This window comes from Mustela lutreola, chromosome 14 (assembly GCF_030435805.1).
Source record: "Mustela lutreola isolate mMusLut2 chromosome 14, mMusLut2.pri, whole genome shotgun sequence".
NCBI classification, from domain to species: Eukaryota; Metazoa; Chordata; class Mammalia; order Carnivora; family Mustelidae; genus Mustela; species Mustela lutreola.
Genome location: NC_081303.1, coordinates 38,979,883 through 38,996,620, shown reverse-complemented (window position 1 = coordinate 38,996,620; position 16,738 = coordinate 38,979,883). Strand labels below are relative to the sequence as shown.

Genomic DNA, 16,738 nt, shown 5'->3' with positions numbered 1-16,738 from the left:
ATCACTAATGAGAAATTGTACTGGTCATGCAAGCCTGCTTGACGATGCCCTTGAGAAACCCCGAACTAGCAGCAGGCCTCCGGGGGAGAGGAGGATACGGGTCCTTGAAGCCCAGCCGCTCAGGCGGGAACATCGCCCGTTTCCCTTTACCGCGGTCTCCCTGCCTCCGGAAAGCCTGCTGTTAAAATCATCCCTTTCTGTGCGCTTGCTCAGCCAAAAATTCCATGCTGCTGGGCCAGAAAAATGTGGCCTCCACAGTCTCCCAGCTACCTTCAACAAGGGAGCCACGCTCTTCTTCCTTAATTATCCTTATCAGACCTTCCAAGAGGAGGTTTGCTATTACAGAATGTCCAAAGCAGCTTGTAGGAGGAGAAATTATTCAATAAGAGGGGAGGAACCTGCACCAACATTTTCCCTTCATAGTTGGAAGAGGGAGAGGGAAAGTGAACAAACTAGGAAATATGGTGGAAATCATTTCACAGGGAATGATTTCTATTCTGGCAAAGCCTCTCTGTCCACAGTGACCTGCAAGTTTTCTGTTTCGAGAAACTGCGATGTTGATGATGGAGGTTTTTACACAACAGAAAATTATATTCAAAGAGACCTGTAACACTTGCTCTCATCTTGCTCTGCCTGTCCACATGTCTCCTCGACTGCGTTCACCGCCGCCCGGCCTCTGTCTGAAGGCTTGCCTTCAACCTGTCGCTGGCACTTGCAGGACTGTCGATGGGAGCTGACTTAAAGCTCTTCTCTGGAAGGTCTTTCCCGGAGGCACTGGCACGGGGACGCATTATCATCTGACTGAGGAACGAGCTCCATCCCATCACGTATTTTGGGTTTGCTGGACTGGCGCTCACGTATTTCTGGAGTACTCCATAATAGTAGCAGAAGAGCCGGCGTGGCTGCAGCAGCTCCCTCGCGGCCAGCTGCCCTTCTTTTGCAATCTTCCTGGCTTCTCCATCATTTTCCTTGGCCCACTTAACTTTCTCTAGTAAATCACTAAGATTTCTTTTAATTGGAACATAATGTTTCCAAGGCGTTAGTGCCATATAGAAATGTTCGTAATACGTCGAGTCCTGCTTCAAAACCAAGCTGTCACCCAACATGAGGTATGGATATCTGTAAGCCGCCACGGTCCCATCCACATTCACTTGATACTTGTACTTAAAGAAATCAAAGAAACCTGTCAATTTAGCTTTTCCAAGCTCCTTTTCTTTCTCTTGGAAAAAGAAATATCCTGTAATTCCTGCATCTAGGAGCTCTGGATTTTCCTTGGAGAGCTGTACCAACTGGAGCCTGTCTTCTCGGCTATCTCTACCTCTGAAGAAAGCTTTCTCGGTTTTGTTGATCCAGGAAGGCCCTGTATTTCCCTGAATAGAGAGGAGATCATTGGTGACACCCCTCATTGCTTCGAGCGTGGAGTGGGTGATGTCATACGTTGGAAGGATAATGTCCCGTGAATCCAGGGAGCCGCACCATGAAATAATAGGCAAAGGGCCCGGGATTTCATTGACTTGCCGATGCTCCAGAGACCAATCTCCAAGATTAATATAAAATTTTAAATCGGGGAGAAGGACCTTTCTTGCCAGTGACAGCAAAATCTCATCCGAGAACATTTTGAACTCTGTGTACTTCCCTAAAGATCTCCGGTAGATGCGGTTATTGAGAATCGTGTAGTGAACAATGGCACCCCTCTCATCCCCAAACTTTTTTGGAACTTCATTTAGTATTTGCTGGAGATTGATGCCGGGGAAGGAAGCAAAATCCTTTGCAATCTGTGGTTCCTTGGTTGGAGAAGAAAGAGTTTTCTGCCAGGCCTGAGGATCCCCTTCTGGACATTCACAGTACTCGTGGTACACTGATCCTTTCAAAATATAAGGAGACTGAGCCACGTGCTCATCACAGTAAAGGACCTCTATCTTCAGCCCTTCACTGGCAGTTTCATACATCCTATATCGCATCAAAAATGTCCCATCGTTCCTGTCCAAAGGTTTGAGGACGTGAATCCGGACTAACTCTTTAGGTGAAAGAGATTTGATTACTACTTTGAATAGTGTTTGACCTGGGGGCGAGCGAGTGAGGTTCTGGCCCTGCGAGTTCACGGCCTGCAGGTAGAAGTAGCAGACGGGCAGCACGACGCCCGCCCGCAGCCCGGCCCCCCACACCAGGCTCCACGGCGCGCTCACTGGCGCCTTGGGGGTCCCCCGTGGCCACAAGCAGGGCGAGTGGCAGCGGCAGCAGCGCGGCCGGCGGGAGGCGGCGCATGGTCGCGGGGTCCGGCGTCCGGCTCTCTGCATGCACTCTTATGCTCATTTTAACTGCCAAATAAATAAATAAATCTTTAAAAAAAATAATGAGAAAATAAAGTTGCTGGCAATTTCTTTTTGTCCTTCCTGATAGAGAGAGATGAGGAACACCTTTGAATATTTGTGTCCTGGAGTTTTGGGTTAAAAAAAGAAAAAGAAAAAAAAACCAGGGAACTTCCCTGTCTCTGCTTCTTCTTTCTTTTTTTTAAAATTTTTTTTTGTTTATTTTCAGCATAACAGTATTCATTATTTTTGCACCACACCCAGTGCTCCATGCAATCCGTGCCCTCTATAATACCCACCACCTGGTACCCCGACCTCCCACCCACTGCCCCTTCAAAACCCTCAGATTGTTTTTCAGAATCCATAGTCTCTCACGGTTCACCTCCCCTTCCAATTTCACCCAAATCCCTTCTCCTATCTCCCCATGTCCTCCATGCTATTTGTTATGCTCCACAATAAGTGAAACCATATGATAATTGGCTCTCTCTGCTTGACTTATTTCATTCAGCATAATCTCTTCCAGTCCCATCCATGTTGCTACAAAAGTTGGGTATTCATCCTTTCTGATGGAGGCATAATACTCCATAGTGTATATGGACCACATCTTCCTTATCCATTCGTCCATTGGAGGGCATCTTGGTTCTTTCCACAGTTTGGTGACCGTGGCCATTGCTGCTGTAAACATTGGGGTACAGATGGCCCTTCTTTTCACTCCATCTGTATCTTTGGGGTAAATACCCAGGAGTGCAATTGCAGGGTCATAGGGAAGTTCTATTTTTAATTTCTTGAGAAATCTCCACACTGTTCTCCAAAGAGGCTGCACTAACTTGCAATCCCACCAACAGTGTAAGAGGGTTCCCCTTTATCCACATCCTCTCCAACACGTTGTTTCCTGTCTTGCTAATTTTGGCCAGTCTAACTGGTGTAAGGTGGTATCTCAATGTGGTTTTAATTTGAATCTCCCTGATGGCTAGTGATGAACATTTTTTCATGTATCTGATAGCCATTTGTATGTCTTCACTGGAGAAGTGTCTGTTCATATCTTCTGCCCACTTTTTTTTATATGATTGTCTGTTTTGTGTGTGTTGAGTTTGAGGAGTTCTTTATAGATCCTGGATATCAACCTTTAGTCTGTACTGTCATTTGCAAATATCTTCTCCCATTCCGTGGGTTGCCTCTTTGTTTTGTTGACTATTTCCTTTGCTGTGAAGAAGCTTTTGATTTTGATGAAGTCCCAAAAGTTTATTTCCTATTTACATTCCCCAAGTGCTGGGGCTGCAGGTACAAAAAAGACCCTCACTTGAGGAAGCCAGAGTCCAAGACAGGGGACAGAAATTGTCCATCAGTCATTGAAATGTGGGCATTTTAAAGGCTGGAGACATAAGACCATTGAGACCAGTTGTAGCCCTTTGAGACCATTGGGACCAGTGTGTTGGGAACATCCTGTGAACACAAATCCTGACACAGTCATGTGGCAGATGCCGGGCTCTAGGGTCCGGGGCTCTCTGGGAAGAGGGGTTGGAAAGGTCACTCATGGGCCCCCCAGTGCAGACAGAGACATCATTCCCCCTGAGGAGACACTGTGCAGGTCCTGCGGTGGCTGCCCAGCCCTACAGGCATCTCTGTCGTCTGGCACTGCTGAGGGGCTGCGTCCTCCCGCCCACCCCTTCCCATCTGTGACAGAGAGCAGAGGGAGCCCAGCTCACCAGGATCCCAGACCCCATCGGACTTGATTACAGTCTGTGGCATCTGGCTAAGATACCGGGTGAAATAAGGCAGAGACAAGGGCTTAGTAAAGTGCCAAGCCCCCCGCAAACCTTAGCAGTCTCTCACCTGCTGCACCTGTCAGCTCTCCACCCTCCTTTCTCACGGGGCTGAATGCTGCTTGCAGACTGGTCACGAGATGTCGCTGTGGGTCAACATAGCTTTTCCTCATGTCCTCAGAATGCCCTTTTTCTGAAGAATTAGAGATTGTTTTTCTCTGTGTAATTTGGAAAGTTACCTATTATGTTTCTCCTAATTTACAGAAAGAGGGAGACTTCTGCTTGTCCTCCTTTCGTTCCCTTGACTCTGACCATCACCTGCCTCGCTGTGATCTGTTCATTCCCATCCCTGTTCCATCCATCCAGCGACTATTTCCTGGGTGTTACAGATGCCCCGGGACTGCGCTGGGCCTGTAGGCTGCAGATACCAGAGTGAATAAGACAAAGCTGCATCCGTCACGCGATTTGCTCTGACAACTTGTCCTCTGACCACGGACCCTCATGTCCAGCTGTCTGCTGGGGAAGGAAACTGTTCATTTTTGCCTGAAATTTTAATGAGAATATAATTGTTCTTTTCTGTAAAATAAAGACAGAAACAACCAGGTTCTTCTCTATTGTCTTGGCATCCTGAAAGATCCAGCCACCTTGTTGGTTCTGTAGGTTCATTGGAGTCCAGTCTCCTCTCCTGATACCAGGGAGCAAAGTATTTGGTAAAGGTCTTCACCGCCACAACTTGGCTGTCAAAGCCATGAGATTTTAAATTTAAAGCAACAAGACTTTCGACTTAAAAGGGATAATCTGGAGATGTCCAACTTCCTAAGTCTTCAAACGTCCATGTATGTGGCTATCGCTGGGGTTTGGATGATTGGGTACATTTGGAGCCTGCGGGCTACTCAGTAAGCAAACTCCTGGGATCTGGGAATGGTCAGTACTTGGAACTTGGAAGTGTAACTCACAGACAATGAGAACTATTACCTAAGAAGTTTAATTTTTCTTCTTTTCCACCTTCTTAAAGTATGGCATCTGCTTCCAAAGATGACATTTCTGTTCCTTTTCCTGAACTTTGCTAAGATCTGGCTCTACCTTCTTTTTTTTTTTTTTTTTTTCACTTATGAGCTTTTATTTTGAAATAAATATAAAGATTGTGATCGAGAAACCACAAGTATTTCCGGGTAAGGTTGAAGACCCATTTGCTTGTTATCTTTCAACTTTTGTACTATAACTTTGGCAAATTCTTCTCCTTGGATGTCAGTGGTGTCCAGTAACTGTCTGACCTTTGAAGTCCTTGTAGGTTTGGTACTAATGAGTTCATAGTCCTCCTTCATGATTAAGTCCCTGGACAGAAGAGTGTCTAGTGACTGGTTAAGGTAGGCTTCTGTCATTTGGCTCACAATGTCTTTCCTTTTACTCTGGATCCACTGTTGGGCTATGCCAGGGTGTAATCGCTCTGAATTTCCCTCAGCTGAGAGTGGAGTTATCACTGCTAAAGAGCCTGGGGTGGTCTTGTGATCACAAAATTTCCTCTTCTGAACTGCACCAGAATGAGTAATTACCACTTGTTTTCCTGTAGCTTTTTACTTATAAATCTATCACACAACTTTAATCAGTTTGTCTTATACTATCTAGACATTTCTTTTTTTAATGCAGATGGAAAAATCTACACAAATTTCCCAAAGTGCCTAAAACAGTGCCTTACATGAAATAAGTGAACAATACTTATGGGAGTGAATAAACTTTCTTCACCAATTTTTTTCCTAAGTGAAAAGAACAAATACAACCAAAAGAGAAGTAAAGCATCTTAGTACCTGTTTACTTTCAGTTGAGTTACATCACTTAGTAGCCTACTGTTCTAATGGCTAATGAAATTTCTTTTATTACATATGAGGCAGAAATTCTATCTAACCTAAAGAAAAGGTGATCATGACATGATTTTTCAACGTCTTTACTAAGACTGTTAATTTTGTATTTTGAAATAGATCTATTCAGGATATTTTCCCCTGCAAAGCAACAGATAAGACATGATAAATATAAATATATCCTGTTTCCTAGATAATAAACCTATATATATTTTTCAAGTCATAGGAGTTCAATAAATCAACCTCAAACTAATATTCAAACTTCAGTGTATGGATGGTAGAGTGTTAAGATTCTGGTTGTTTCATTTGGATCATTATTTTTAGAAAAACTCAAAAGATGTCATATATGTCTGATAACTCTAACCCCAAACCGCATTTAAATGTGAGAAATAATACACAATTTTGCTATTAAATGAAAACTTACAAAAGTAAGAGTGAGCAGGAAATGAATCTTGGACTCCACCTGGATTCTAGGACTGTGAAATATAGTCAAAATTTCACTATTTACTAGATTTGATGTTGATCAAGCCAGTTAACCTCTCTGAGGCCCAGAGGGATTTGTCATGTAAAATAGTATTTGCTTCATCTACTTCTTGGAATTTATGTGAGCATCAAATTAGATACCACACAGTTATGCTATTGCACTTTCATGTCTTACTTTTATGCCATGTTAATGGGTGAAGCTATCCTTCCATTTTTTGGGAAAATTTGAGGTTAGAATCATTGTTTCCTTGAAAATTTGGTAGACTTTCTCGGTAAAACTGTCTGGGCCTAGTATTTTCTTATGAAAAAAATGTTAACTGTTCCTTCATTTTATTTAATGACTATAAATTTATCAGGCTTTCCTTCTTAAGACAATTTTGGGAAGATATATTTTCCTACAAATTTCTAAGCTTTGTTTAAATTTTTCAATTTATTGACATAAAGTTCTTCATGGTAGTCCCCTATTTTTAATCTCTAATATAATTTTCTAATTTAATTTTTTAAGTTACAAAATTACAGGCATTTAAAGCTCTTGGATTTTATGCATCTTAATGCATAGATATGAAATTTAAATAATTTTAATATAAAATTTAAAATAATTTTTGTTACAATAATATAAAGTAGTATTCTTTGTATTACTATCGTTCAATAAATAAAAATGTCACTTGAATGTTTGTCGGTTTACTTGTGGGTTTGGAATGAGATGGTATATTAGTCTATGTATATTTCATTCTTTCTCATTATCTAACCTTTGTGAAAGAAACCATTCAAAACAAAACAAAAAAAACCCCAAGAACAACTTTATTCCTGAGGATTCTTCCTTTCTGAAAGATTCTAATGAGGGAGACAACATCTGGTGCATTCGTTCTGAAGCCCTGCCCGCAACCTTGCTGCCCTCCCCTCAAGCCCCTCGTGCATATTTCATTCGTAGATATTTCAGGCAACTTGTGACTGGGGGGACAAACCATTAGGACCAAATAAGGATGATTTGATTATTAAATACATAAAAAAGGCAAGTCCAGGATATGAAGCACAGCATACAAATCTTTAAAAAAAGAAACAAGAGAAAAGATTTACAATAGGAGCTTCTGTGAAAAGACTTGATTGGAATTACAGGCATTTAAGTACTCCTATAATTATCGCAAATATCAGATATATATTAGGTTTCAGAGGAAACAGAGGGAAGAATTGAGAAAATGGTTAATCTATATCTCGTTCTTAGATTTCAAATTTTCAGGGACAGGAGTACAAAAATGTTAATTAAGTCCACATACTAAAATCCTCATTAGAAATCTGAGTCAAAAGACAAATACCTTAAAATAAAAAAATTGTTAAAATTGCTAAACCGAACTCTTTTTCTTATGTTCTTTTTCTTTCTGTGTTACAAATTCACATAGCTAGGAAAAGGCTTTGAGCAAACACTGCTGCAGACCCAGAAACATACTGGTTTGCTCATTAATTACTTTCCGTGTTCATGTGCACTGGGCCTATCTGTATAGCTGTTTTTCCCTACTTACTTTGCTTGATATGTATTGCTAACAGCAGGAAAGAAATGACTTCACTTAAATCATTATTCAAGTCTCAAAAGACTATCTAAATAACAATATAGAGACATGACTAATTACCCATGCTATGGTATCTTCAAAGTATTAACAACACATGGGACCAAAATAGTAAATACTGGATATAACTCAAAGAATAAGGTTTCACCATACTTAGTCACATACTCTTCAATAACATACCTCAGGAGGTTTGAATTCTTCAATTCCACCTTCCATTTTCTGTTTAAGTGCACTGTTTACTTGTTTAGCATTCTGAACCTTCAAAAAAATAACCCAAAATATGAATCAGATCTCATTCTTAGGTAAACATATGAGTACTCAGTAAGTGAAAAGGATATATACCAAATCCATCTTAAATTTTATTTCAGGAGGACAGACAATTACATTTTACCACACTTGGGCCACACAACTAATACCCACATCAAGAAACTATATATATTAACTAATTATATTAACTAATAGATCTCTAGTAGGCCAATCAACAGTCTACAAATTATAGTATCTGAGTATTTTTTAACAATGTCTGTTATAAGACAAATGGTATACAGAGGAATTAAATTCCATCAATATTGCTCATTACTATAATGTTTTAATAAAAATAACAATTATCCCAATAAGAATAATAATGATGCGAGTGGATAGTATTAGGTGTTTATTAGGTTAAGCATCATTGTTGGTACCTCACATGTAATAAATCACTTAATTCTCACTACTACTTTGTTAAGTAAGTATAATCAGTTCTGCTATAACCTGACATAGGCCTTCTCAAAAATCACCCCACTAGGCAAAATTGCACAATAAAAATCACAGGACTTATGGGGAAACAGAGCCTGGGACCCAACACTGAGAAACTTCATCAGTGACAAATAAAAAAAAAGACAGGAACCTCATAAAAATGATAGCAGATTTATGCATTCTAAATAATAAAGAAATTTACAAAGGCTACAATAAAGATGGCACTTTACCTTGGAAAAGACCTCAGGTTACTTATAGAAGTGTCAAATAATTGCACCATGTGAGTTACTGGGAAATGGTAGGAGAAGGGTTATTCAAAATCAAATGAAAAATTTTAACGCCAGCTATAGAGGTGTATGGTTCATAACATATAGTGAATTGAGAGAACTGGTACACATCTGAAGTATTTGGACATATACTCAGCTAGATCAGTTTTCCACTGATAAAAATAAAATATAAGCAAATGCAAAATTCACATTACACTCAAATTGTTCCCTAGTATATTAATTGTGTTGGAACAAATTCATGTTTTCAAAATAAGCATTATAGCAGAACTGACTCTACTTTTACAGTACCCACTCTACAGATGAGGAAGGCAGGGCACAGAGAAGTCCAGAAATGTTCCCTATGCAACAGACAGATGCAGCAGAACCTGAATGTGAACCATGCCAAGTTTTTAACTATCATTCTACTAGCAATATTATTCATCTTTACCTAGAATATTAAGGATTAAGATTTTTGTTTCTTCATTTGTTTACATGTTTTTCTTGGCTTGTTTTTTTCCCCACTTCCAGTATGAACAATCAAATATTTATAAAGTGACTTGTGAATTTTTTTTCTCAGAGATTTTAACACAGCTAAAATGTAAAAATCTAGGTTAATTCAAATGTAGTTAGTTGGCCCATCATGTTATACACACAAAGATAAAAGGTAAAAACATAAATTCCTTAAGGATTTCACAGATCAGTGGGGAGATAAATAAATATAAAAGTATAAATATAAAAATATTTATATATTTCCATAAATATATAAATATATGTATTATATAAAAATATAGAAATATAAAAATGTAAAGAAAGCTCAAACACCTAATGTAGACTTGGAGGAAGAGAGAAAAGAGAGCAAATATTTTGTATTCATGTTAACACACGTGGGTAATAGGGAAAAGAGGGTTAAGTTCTCCCAAGGAGATGACACCCAAATTTAGTTTCAAAGGATTACAAAGAATTAAGCAAGCAGGCAAGGTTTGGCTGGAATGCCTTTCAGGCAGAACAGCATGTAGGAAGAGTTATGCTGGGACAAAACAGGCAATCTGAATTCTGCCTAAAGACTGAAGAAAAGATTTTATTTGTTTGTTTGCTTATTTATTTATTTGAGAGAGCATGTGCACGCATGCGAGGAAGAGTTGAGGGAGAGGGACAAGCAGATACAGTGCTGAGCATGGAGCTCATGTTGGCCTCAATCTCACAACCCTGAGATCATGAACGGAAACACTTAACAGCTTCAAGACTACTTGAAATCTTTTTAAAGATCTTACAGGCAGGGACGCCTGGGTGGCTCAGTTGGTTAAGCAGCTGCCTTCGGCTCAGGTCATGATCCCAGCATCCTGGGATCGAGTCCCACATCGGGCTCCTTGCTCGGCAGGGAGCCTGCTTCTCCCTCTGCCTCTGCCTGCCATTCTGTCTGCCTGTGTTTGCTCTCTCTCCTTCTCTCTCTCTGACAAATAAATAAAATAAAATAAAATAAAAGGTATTACAGGCAAAGTGTTTTATACGTTCTCTAAAAAGAAAGAGTGCTATGGTTTGGAAGATAGGAATTGTGCACATGTTCATTGTTCAACTAAAGGCCAAGCATTCAGTCAAACACCTACTATATACATTAGAGAGCCTGGTGTCATAAAAGCCAACGAAAAGGAATTCCAAGAAGGAAGAAGGGGTAGTCAGTGTCAGATATTAATGAGCAGTGACAGATTCAAGAAAAATAAGAACTAAGAAGAGGGCACAAAACCTGGCAATTTGTTAATAAATAAACTTAAGATAGCTTTTCCCAGTGGTAGAACTGGGATGGTGTATGGGGCAGAAATTACACCGGAAGGGTCAGAGAATATGTGATGGGAAGAAAGCAGAGGAAGCTAAGATGGTAGGTATTTCTTCAAGAAGTTTGTTGGATAAGAAAAGAGAAATATAAGAGCTGTTTGGGTGAATAACCAGGGTCAAGAGATAGAGAAATAGGAATGTTTGGGATAGAGAAAAACTATCTTGATCCCATACTAGACTGTTGCAGGATTCTTACATTTTATATAAAGTAGTATAATATTAACTCTAAGGATAACATTGTAATACCTAAACAAGGATGATATGGTAGGCTGAAGATGCATACTGTAATCCCTACAGCAACTACTAAAATAAAAAATGCAAAGGGATACAGTTGAAAACATAAATAAGATGATGTTATACCTCTCTCTAAAATCCTTCAGTGGTTTCTTAACTCACAATGAATTTTAAATTTAACAAGACCTTTTGATCAATTCCTATCTATCTCTGCTGTAACCTGCTAAAGGCAAGTAGAAATTAATGAAGAGCTTCAAAATGAATGATTTTGATCATACCAGTATTTTAAGAAGATAACACAGACAACAATGTGTAGCATGGAGCTATAGCAACAGTGAACAGCAAGGAAAAGCCACAAGACAGTTATTGTCAGGGAAGAGGGTATAAACACCTGAACAAAGGTAGTAGGGATGGGATTAAAAATAAGGAGACTAATTTAAATAAAATTTCTCAGGTAAACTTACATAACTAGTTTACTACTTGGACTTGTGTGTTGGGGGATGTGACAATAAGGGATGAATCAACACGGATTCTCATGTTTCAACAGACAGGGAACAAAGAAAAACAATCTTTTAGGGGTAAGATGAGATGCCTAGCAGGTAGCTAGAGATACAGCAATACAGAACTTGGGAGAAAAGTCACAGCCTGAGAAGTAGATTCAGAAGTCACTGGCATATAGTGTAAGACTGCTTGATATAGACCAAGAAAGCACAGACTTAGAGGAGTTACTAGGTCTAAGGGATAGGGAAAACAACAGAAAGCTATCTGTTTCTGAAAATGAGAGGGGAAAAAATGAGTAAAAAGGCCAGTGACCAAAGAGCAACCATTAGCTGAGTACTTACTATGTGCTATGCACTGTCGTAAGCACTTTTCATATATTACCTGTTTAATTTCTCCCAAGCATCATATTATCTACATTTCAAGATGAGGAAGCGGAGTTAAGAAGAATTAACCAGACACTAAAAAGAAATTTAAAAAATAAATAAAAATTAAAAAAAAAAATAGAAGAAGAAGAAGAGTTATCCAGCTCCCCCAAGGAACTAGACAATGTAGCTAAGGTTAAAATTTACATTCACTGACCCTAGATCTTGACTCTTAACCATGATTAACCTGATTATGATGATGATAGATTTATAATACCATGGCAGCTACTACTGGTGACAATGAGGAGGATGAAGAGAGCAGCCATTATTCACTGAGTATTCAAAATGTGCCAGACCCAGCTCAAAAATCTGCCAATAACATCTCAACCAACTCCTACCAACCTGCAAGAGAAGTATGAGTATTTTATCCTTAATTTCATAGATATAAAACTGAAGCTCAGAGAAATTCTATTATTTCCCAATATCACAGAGCTAACCAGTAACAATGCTGGGATTCCAATTTAGAAAAGACAGAGGCATCTTTGAATTTGGAAATAAAGTAAATTTTAAAGAGTGGAGCTTATGTAAGTGGGTAGCTGAGAAAATCCGTAGAAAACTTAGTTTACTGAAATGGATGAACAGAATAGACAGAATTATTAAAAAGGTGATTTTTATAGACTACCTGACGCTTTAAAGAGATCAGCTCCATGTCCAGTTGCCGCAGGATGGTGTTGGCTGCATTGGGACTACAGGAAACAGCTACCACATCTTCCTGGGTTAAATACATGCCCTTAGGGGGACGGCATTTAGATCGCTGAGAATGATGGCGGTGTTGTAAACTCTGATACTCTCTTCTTCCAAGTCCAATCTTGCTGGTTTGGACAGGTTGCTCAGTATTACCCTAGAAGAATAAAGACAGGTAATAGGTCATTATGTATAAACCAAAGAAAGTCTATTACTGGAAGTATCTGCTACACTAAGTACACCTATAAAATACTTCTAACCAATTACATTATGTAGATGTACACACACACACACAGAAACACACACAGCACTCACCAACTGGGGGATAGACAACATAATGTATCCTTGATATATCCACTCAATAAAATGTTTGGTTTCTAGCCCAGAGGACTACAAACAAATGAAAAAATTAGATTCTAAACTATTCTTGTTTGCTTCAAGATAGAATATATTTTCCCTCAGCAATAAAGGGCTTATAAAACAGAAAAGCTGTTAACTTATGAAGCGCAGAGTTTTTTAGGAAAATCTAAAAGGGGCCAATTAGAATTAGGACAAGTGGCAGATAACACTTCATTCTCACTTCAGAGTTGTTGAAAGAGAACTATGCCTCTGAAGATTAAAAAGGACACAGAATGATCTTAATCTTGACATTTCTAAACTCGAAATCTATTTATCTGTGAATAAAATAGAATGTGAACTTGTATTTTGAAAGAAGTTAGGACAGTTAGAATAATAAGGACCATGAACTCTTAAGTAGGATTTCATTATTACTTGTAATATTCTTAAACTGTGATATAAAAATACGATGTTTTTCTGCTTCAGAGACAGGAATCCACTTGAAACAGTGGCCATTAGGTTGAAGGCCAACCTAATTTCAACGGATGAGATTACTGTTCCAATAATTTAGAAAAGGAACTCTAAGTCATAAAAACAACTGTATAATGAAACATAATCCACCTCACTGCTTAACAACTAACTCAAAGCAACACATGGCAAATTTGATGTTCAAGGAAATTCCTCCCAGTGTAGTACTTCTAAAATTGCTGGACCAAGTATTTTTTTTTTTTAAATATCTTTAAAAATTTAATTCTGAGGTGGCAGGGAAGTGAGAAAATTCCTCAGAGACCAGAAATAATGAGAAAGCCACAAACTAAGGGTGTAAGTGAGTATAAAGGAGCTGGCATATACCAAGGCACAGGCTTCAATGGACAATAGGTTTAAGTCACAGGAGATAAAGACAGACCCCTGCCAGGGAAACCCATCATTGTGTGAAGTAGGAAAAAAAACAAAACAAAACAAAAAAAACACTCCTGTCTTGTTGAGGAAGAGAATGATCAAAGAAAAACATGCCTACCTCATCCTTAGCTGAATGAAAAGTAAAGATACCCAAAAAGTCGTCCCTGAGAATCCCTAATCACAGGCCTACACTAAAGCTGGTTTGGGGACTAAGTTTATATGAATTGTCTGGCCTGAAAAATCCCAAATCAGAAATTTAAAGTATGTCAGGTTAGTAAGATCTTCAGACACTTAGCAAAAGCAAATGCAAAGTGTCTCTAGCAGAATCCATTTTAAACCCCGTCTCAAAAATTTCCAACAAGTATGTTCCAAAGAAAATGATTTCCCAACCACAAACTGCTAAACAAGCCCCATGAGTGAGAGATGGCAGAAGCAAACTATAGAATTAGCTCTGCAGTGACTGCAGATATTAGAGTTACTGGATAAAGGTACTACAATAAATGTGTTACACGTGCATAAAGAGATAAATTGAATACATGGAATATTCTTTTAGTAGTCTATCAAAACTGGCTAAGCATATATGCAAAAGAACTGAACATAACATCTAGAAATTTAAAAATATTATAAGATTAGAAACTCAGTGGATGGATTATTTAGCAGATTAGACAGAACTGAAAAGAACAATAGTGACTTAGAATGTACATATGGTAAAAATTACCACAACGCAGGGCAAAAATATGGAAAGACAAAAACGATGGAAAATGAGTGGTTAAGAGACATGTGAAACTTCATTAGATTTCTAAAAGGATTCCCAAAAGAAAGAATAGAGAATGAGGAAGACAATATTCAAAGAGGCAACAAATGAGGATTTTACAGAACTTAAGACATAGGACTCAAGAATTATGATGAATCCAAAACAAATTTACAAAAACAAAAACAAAAACAGAACAAAACAAAACAAAAAACCCAGTCAGATATTTTAAGGTGAAACACCACTAAAGACAAAGAAGAGACCATAAAAGCAGAGAAAGAGAAAAACACAAATTACCTCCAAAGGAATGATAATTAGACTGGCAGCAGACTTTTCTGCAGGAATGACCAATATCAGAAGTAGTAGAATATTATCTTCAAATGAAATAGACACCAAAACTATTTATAAGTAACAGACTCTCACTAAATTAACCTGTATAAGATATATTTCAGGAAAAGGGAAATGATTTTTGAAGAAAGGTCTAATATTCAAGAAAGAATAATGAGTAAATTTTAAACATGTATGTAAATACAAATAAATACTGACCCTATATTTGAGAAATTTTAAAATATAAGGTGTAACTAAACTAGGATAAAAATTGCATACATCAGGAGGGCAGTGACTGAAGTCAAAGCCTTTTAAGGGCCAATATTAATCATGAAGTCATTAAAAAAAATATATATATATATATTAGACTTTAAGATAAATACACAGGAAAAATTTCCAGCGTATACAATAAGAATAGAAATATATTTCTGTAACAACCCAAACTAGCAGAGAATAAAAAAGTAGAACCGGAGATGATTGAGTCTTAATGCAAGGGAAAAAAAAAAAAAAAAAAGAGCAAGCCATGAAGGAGGGGAAAACTAGAAAAGGCAAGTCAAATAAAAGGTAAAAATGAGAAAGAACAAAAATATACACGGATACACAGGGACTAGACTCTCCAGATCGATTATAAAATCCTACCAGTATTTTCCTCAGAAAGGGACAGACTTAAATTGGGAGGACATAGAAATATTGAAAGAAAGAAAATAATTAAGATAAACCAGGCAAATAATAAATCAAAGAAAGATGGCAGAGTTATATCAGACAGAAGATATTACAAAATACATAAAAATTTTTGAAACCTGGGTTTGAAATGGATTCTTCTAGAGACACATACTGATAAAAAGTTCAATTCAGTAGCAAAATAAAACAACTCTGGACTTCTATTCTATGCATCTAATAATAACAGCTTTGAAATATAAAGAGTGTCACCTCTCAATTAATGATCAGATAAGCAGGTAACAAAAACCACATCAGCAAGGCAAGAGAACACAGATTTCAAGCACAGAACTGACTAGACACAATTAATAGACACAGAATCCTGTACCTAAAAGAGTATTATTTTCTTCTCAAACACACATGGAAAAACGTTTGTGAAAATTTTGTATTCTAGACTTGAGGTTTCAAAATATGCCATCAAAATCCTCAACATTCCAGCCATTGAGGAGTGGGATCTATATTTCTTCCCCTTGATTCTGGATCAACTTCAGTAACTCACAGTAACCCACAGAATGCAACAGAAGTGATGTTGAATAACTTCCAAGGCTAGGCCAGCAGAGGCTGGGTAGTTTCCACTTAGTGCTTTTGGAATAAATGCTTTGGAGAAAACCAACCCATGGTAAGAAGCCAGATTAATCACAGACCACCAGGTTAGAGAGGAATGCCAGATGGCAGCTAGCATATTAACTACCAGTCATGTAAGTGCGTTGAAAACATTCAATTATATTCTAGTTGATACTGAAACATAAAAACCATTCTAAAATTAGGAATAAGGTAAAAATATTTGTTATCCTAACTTCTTTTCAACATTATAAAGGTGAATCTAGTTCAGTAAGGGAAGAAATAAAAGGCATGTAAGAATTAAAAAGAAATAAAACTATTATTTTCAGAAAACATAAATCTCTTCATAGGAAATGCAATCTACAAATAAATTACACAAAGGTTTCTTTTCTCCCTGTATGTCAATGGAGTATTTATTAGGGCTTTTCTAGGAATGCATAAGCTTTAAGAGCAAAGGTCCAAGAATAGCCAACTCCTTACTCCTTAAAAAACACCACCAAG

The 16,738-nt window shown here is 38.0% G+C and overlaps 1 protein-coding gene and 1 long non-coding RNA gene across 2 annotated transcripts; both read right to left on the bottom strand.

The window, feature by feature from the left end:
• Positions 1 to 239: 239 nt before the first annotated feature.
• On the bottom strand, positions 240 to 2,265 carry LOC131814608 (protein O-glucosyltransferase 3-like). The gene is given in 2 exon segments (XM_059145675.1): positions 240 to 2,204; positions 2,206 to 2,265. Coding segments are annotated over 2 exon segments (1,605 nt in total). The 3' UTR covers positions 240 to 659.
• A 5,165-nt stretch (positions 2,266 to 7,430) lies between these two features.
• LOC131815083 (uncharacterized) lies at positions 7,431 to 12,798 on the bottom strand. The gene is made up of 2 exons (XR_009347555.1): positions 12,584 to 12,798; positions 7,431 to 8,231 (listed from the first exon to the last, which is right to left on the bottom strand). It is a non-coding gene; the product is annotated as an uncharacterized LOC131815083 (long non-coding RNA).
• Positions 12,799 to 16,738: the final 3,940 nt, after the last annotated feature.